The sequence below is a fragment of the Sapajus apella genome, unplaced genomic scaffold (assembly GCF_009761245.1).
Source record: "Sapajus apella isolate SASKATOON/1434 unplaced genomic scaffold, GSC_monkey_1.0 scaffold23, whole genome shotgun sequence".
In the NCBI taxonomy this organism is placed as follows: Eukaryota; Metazoa; Chordata; class Mammalia; order Primates; family Cebidae; genus Sapajus; species Sapajus apella.
In genome coordinates, this window is record NW_022436963.1 from 14,940,388 (window position 1) to 14,946,387 (window position 6,000).

The 6,000-nt window shown below is 38.8% G+C and overlaps 1 protein-coding gene across 1 annotated transcript in view; it reads left to right on the forward strand.

Annotated features, from left to right (window-relative positions):
- Positions 1–2,010, forward strand: part of SNTN (sentan, cilia apical structure protein) — a 38,870-nt gene extending 36,860 nt beyond the window's left edge. Inside the window, 2 exon segments of the mRNA XM_032290646.1 lie at positions 1,297–1,383; positions 1,385–2,010. Of these exon segments, the coding sequence (XP_032146537.1) occupies positions 1,297–1,383; positions 1,385–1,456 (159 nt within the window). The 3' untranslated portion in view covers positions 1,457–2,010.
- Positions 2,011–6,000: the final 3,990 nt, after the last annotated feature.

Sequence of the window (6,000 nt, forward strand, 5' to 3'; positions counted from 1 at the left end):
GAGCTGGTTCTTTTGACAAAGGCCTAAGTTCTAAGGCTAAGATGGTTTTGGGGATCTTAGAACCTTATAGCCATTCAGATAAAGTAAAACAAAGCACTGAAAGGTGCTACTGGGAAGATACAAAAAGATGACAGGTCATGCCCTTGGAGGACTGGACCTCAGAAAATGGTGTGCTTTTACAATATGCAGAAAAAAAAATAAACAAGACCAATATCTATCTCATACCTCTAAGAAAACAATGTGCCATTCTGCTAGTAAAGTGGTCTTATCTAACTGTGTCTTGGATTTTGACCCTTTCAAAGTGACATTCAGCTCTCTTGGAGGGGGAGAGAGCTCCTCTTGGCCCTTATGGATAGAGTACTCTCTTGAGGAGAAACAGCACTGAGAAACTAGAATGGGTCTAAGTCTATAAGAGGAATGCAGCATCATTCCCAAAGTGCCTTAGTCATTGCTGTGATGGTTTTGTACACCCAGCACATGGGTGAGCATTTGCGGTAGAACTAAATGTAAATATGATTCAGTATAATGGTGAATCAAATGACTTCAATATTGTTAATGTCACTGGGGAAGATAGTTCACAAGCTGTGATTTGAAACTATAAAGTCTCTTCATTTATATACTATTAAGATGTTTTCCTTCAATCTGACTATTTATGAAGACTATGAACATACATTTTATTTATAATCAAACTAAATGCTGAATCATCTTCCAAAGTGCATATTTTCTTTTACCATATTTTATTCTGTATTTTTGAATAATCTTAAGTCTCAGATGATGAACCCATAGTGGATACTTTCCCTAACACAAAGATTTCAAAAATTTAAAAAATAATATGTTTGTTCAAAGAAAGGCAGGATAGCTTTGCAGTTAAGAGTATGGGCTTTCAAGAGGTAGAGAGGCTACAAACCCCGGCTCCACACCAGAAGCTTCCCAGCTTGGGGCAAGTTTCTTTATTATCACCTGTCTCTGATACTGCATCTGCAGGATGAGGATAACAGTAGTATATATTCAATAAGGTCACTATGATAATTAGATGAGATAACACATAAAAAGATTTAACATGATATTTGACTGGTGGCAACGTGATATATTATTATTGTTAATAACATGTTTATTATTTACTATAATTTGGATGTTTGTCCCCTCCAGACTTCATGTTGAAATTTGATCTCCAGTATTGGAGGTGGGGCCTTATGGGAGGTGTTTGAAATTATGTGTTATCTCATCTAATTATTGTTTATGATCTGCAAACCTAAAGCCTATACAAAGAAATTTGATTTTTCTCCATTCTTATAGGGACAAGAAACCAAGCCAAAATACAGAGACATCTTTTCTGAACTTGATGAGCACACAAAAGATAAGCTAGATTTTGAAGGCTTCATGGATCTTTCTCTTAAGTATCACTCTCATGTCAGATCTGTTACAAAATATATGGAGTGTAAAAATTATGAAATAAACAGTTTAAAATATGTTGTATAAAATAATGGCAAAAGACAGTGTTATTAAAATGTTTCCATCTTATTTTTAAATAATTGACTATATCGATCATGCATCTGTAATTGCCTAGGATGCTTCTTGCTGGTATTCAAATCCAATGTAACTCTAAAAATTTATGCATATACTTCAGGAATGTTTGAATGATAAGGTCTCTGTGCGCTTTACAATATGATATTTGACACCACTGAATACTAAATTGCTTTTGCTGAGTCAGTGGTGACCTAGAGCACTCTACTTATAGTCACTGAGTCCCTCATTTATTCACTAAACATTTGTTGAGCATCTACCTGATGGTACTGCTGAGGATACAGTAACGCATTGGCCAGACAATTCCTTCCTTCAGGCATGCTTGCAGAAGTGTAGCAGAAGAGATGAACATTAAACAATTTTTAATTAACTGCATACGCAGTATACATAGAATTGAAATAAGGACTATAGATGCCAAAAGAGATTACCACCTGATCTGAGTTCAAAGGTCAGAGAAGCTTTACTGACATTCCATAAAAAGCAAAACAAAAAACAAAAAAATTGGTCCATGGATACCAGGGATATGGGTGGGAAATGGGGCTGTCCAAAAATGGCACAAGTACTTTTAAGGGGGCTGGAAATATTCTCCATTTTGATTGTGAGTTGGTGGTTACATGACTGCATGCATTTGTCAAACTCATAGAACTGCACACTAAAAAGAGTGAATTGTACTGCTTGTGAATTATACCTAAATAAATCTGACTTAACAAAAAAATAAAACCCAGTATTCTTGTAATCTCTGACCACAATTTAACCAACAGCTCCTTGGGATTATGATGTAAAAGTAGTTATATCCCAGAGACCCACACTGACCCCCATGACCACATCTTATATTACTGAGTTTAAATTACACACACACACACACACACACACAGAAAGAGAGAGAGAGAGAGAGAGAGAGAGACGGAGAGAGAGACAATATCAATGTCTGAACCTTTAAGATAGATTCTCACAAAGACTGTTATTCACATATGACCTTGCCTAAGAACAGCAGGCCTCAGTAGGGTAGCTCAGCATATGGCGATGGGCACTCAAGGTCCCCAGAGCGGGCACTGGGCAACAGCCAGAGCCACAGACTTAATCAACCTGGCTTTTAGAGATGCCATCTTACTCTCTCTTTACATGGGAGTAATAATGTCTCCACTTTCCGACTACAGAAACTGAGACTTTGAGTAGCTAAATGATGGTCCAGGATCATTCAGGCAATCAATTTCACAGTCAGAATCCTAGCAGAAGCAAAGAGGTGCCAAAAGGGGAGGAGAAAGAGGAGACATAGTTTTCCGGCTTTGATTCCCATTTTGTTCCAGTCACGTGCTTAGCTCCACAGTCAGGCAGACAGTCACCTAACACGTACTGCACTTCTACCGCAGGCTGTTGCCAAGAGAAAGGTAAAGAGAAATGAGTCACAGTCCTTACCTTCCACGAGTTTATGGCTGGCAAAACGTGTATGTAAATGTGGTCTAGTGGAGCTATTCTGCAATGTGTGGTAGGACTGTACTTCTCTGCTTTCTTACAGTTGAGTGTGTCTATCCTGGCCAGTGACATTTGAGCTGAAGTGAAATGTGCCACTTCCAGGTGGAGGCTCTGAGAGCCTGGGTTCAATTCACTGCCCTGTTTCCCTGGGCTGTGATAACTGGCAACATGCTCCATGGAGGCTGTTCCTTCAGCCAAGGTCCTGAGGGAGGCCAATTTGGAGCACAAGTCCAGACAAACTGATACGGACATCTCACTGAAGGAAGAAATAAATCTTTTACCAGGAAAAAAAAGACCTTTATTCATTGTAAAATTATTATTACTTGCCAAGTCCCTCCCGACCTCTCATTTTCTTCCCAGTCCAACATTGTATGCCGCATAACCTATGTTAAGAAAATCCTTTCTGGAGAGAAACCTTCGGCCTTGCTCTGGTGAAGTGTTGCCTCATCCTGTGGTTTTCCAGATCCACCAGAACCCAACACCTTGGCCCTCCCTACTTCCCAACCTCAGACATTCTAAATCCAAGAGCTTACAGATCACGTAAAAGAAAGCCCCAGACTTTATCCTCTCATTGTTTTAACAGGAGGCAGATGTGTTTAACAAAAACATTCAAATTCACTTATCTGACAAAAGAAGAAAAAGGAATTAAAGAAAATTTGTTGTATGTCCAGTTTTCAAAGGCTTCTTGCTTTGAGCTGTTTCAGGTTGAATGACAGAAAATATATATATATATTTTTTTTTTAACAAACACAGGGCTCATACTATGTTGTAGGGAGTCCCAAATAGTAGCTCATTTGATACCCATGACAATCTTCTTAGACAGGTATTATTATTACCATCTCATAGATGAGGAAACTGAAGCACGAAGATTTTTATTTTCGTGAATCACACAACCAAGCAATTTCGAGAGTCTCCTGCCTTCCCCAAGGGCATTGTTAATTTTGCTTTAATATTAGACTTGTGAGCAATAATATTATAACTCACCAAAAATAGCTGTGCACATTTCAGGCACTGTGCAAGAGATAGCAGTACCAGCTGGGCCCTAGAGAACCATTTGGCATTCCTCAAATAGAAGTCTGTGGGCTGTTCTCCCTCAAAGCCCTTTGTGTCTCAGTTGCAAGTAGCTGAATATGGCAACCTTGGTGGCCAATGGAAAGGTCACATTCACACCTTTCAGAGAAGGAAACCAGAGAGCCTGACCAATGGTATGATGAAGAATCTTGGAGTCCTTCCAACTCTATGGGCTCCCAGTAAGAATTTTTGAAAATCCATCCCAGATGGAAAGTCACACTTTCTGGGAGGGATATCAATTATAGAATCTATTTTAGCCTGATGCGAAGAATGCAAACAGCAAAAGCACATGTACGTGTTGAAGCATCAGCAACAGACAAATCAATGAGTGTGATGCTAAGACACTAGAACATAGGTGATCTACTTTTTGGTTCTAGTCCCAGGAGCATGAGCTCTACTCTAAAAACCAAGCTGCCATTTTGAAAATGTTACTGATCATCACAAGTGAGATTGTGATGCAAAACTGTCTTGAGATCCTTGGTTGAAAAGAAAAAAAAATCCATTCAATTACACATATATACATATACACACACAAACAGGAAAAAAGAGAGAGTTGTATTTATCAAGGTACAGCACATATAATGGATTGAAAGGGTAGAGAATGCAATGACTGTCCACACAATACTGAAAACAGCAATAGAAAGCAAAATTGAGGCTTCACTCTCAGTTTCTCTCAAATGAATTGGTTTCTGATCTCTGCTTCCCTCTGCATGTGGTCATTATTCTGTATTCTCCTTCTATCTCTATTTCCTAATCAATTATTTCTGGATCCTTGGCACAAGAGCCAAACACAATGTTCCTGTTGCTGACTTGACTTTTCTCTTTAAATGCTCATCAGACACTCAGTAGCATCTCAGAAGGCCCAATTCTTATCCCAGGAGAGAGACAGATGGTGATTGGCTGAGTTCAAGTAATGACTGGTAATCTAATTGTCTGAGGTCAAGGAGGAGGCTGACATCCTCACTGAGCAGGGACTGTGGGCACTGATTGTTACAAAGTCTGTGGGCAGGTTCTCAAAGAAGGAAGGGAGGAACTGAAGAGGAAGTGATTGATAGAGGAAATTATAAGAATCTCTCGTACAAAATCCATAACTTGGACTAGAAGGGCAATGTTATTTGCATCTCAGATATGGACTCGGCAAAAGTGTATTGAAGGAATAATTTTGTCTGTTACTCCAAGTGAAACCTTTTGTGTACTGTCATTGTACAAAAGAAGCTAACCTGAGTCTCCCTGGGAAGCTTTCCTGTGATTAAATATAGCCAAGATATTCCTATATAAGAGCTGCAGCACCCTTGCAATTTGAACATGATAAAACATACCCAATCCAAGAACCCCTAATTTTCTTTATTTTAGCATCTAAAAATGGATCCAACTCTGAGATCAGGATTTGTGCTTTTAATAGTTTTTTGTGAGAAAGGGGGAGGGGGTTGGAAGAAAACCAATAGCAATCCTGTTCATCAGCTGACCTCTTCATAGATAGAGCTAAGAAGATCTCTTAGGGAGACCATTCTGCTGAATAAGAAAAGGTTGGGCCAGCCCATTAACAAGTGGGGAGAGTGACCCAAGGAATTCAAGCCTGAGAGATTTGTTGTGCTAGTCTTCTCTAATTTCAGTCTAGGCCACATAGATTCTGATTTCTCTTTAATCCTTTAGGAGGCAAAATTTTTAAATAATAAAATGCAGGAGGTGGTATGGTATAAAATGGAATTTTTAATGTTTTCTATTCCCACACACTTGAGGAATACCACACATTCCTGTTACAAATTCTCAGTACCTTATTCACAACTCTAAATCTAAAGAACAGTGACCATTTAAATTTTTTCATAATCATTTGGTAACAAATCACAGACTGTAACTAACTAGAGGCTATTTGTGGTCTTTGTTTCTCCCACTTTGAGTGAGTGTTCACAGTGTATAGCTAGGAGATCTATG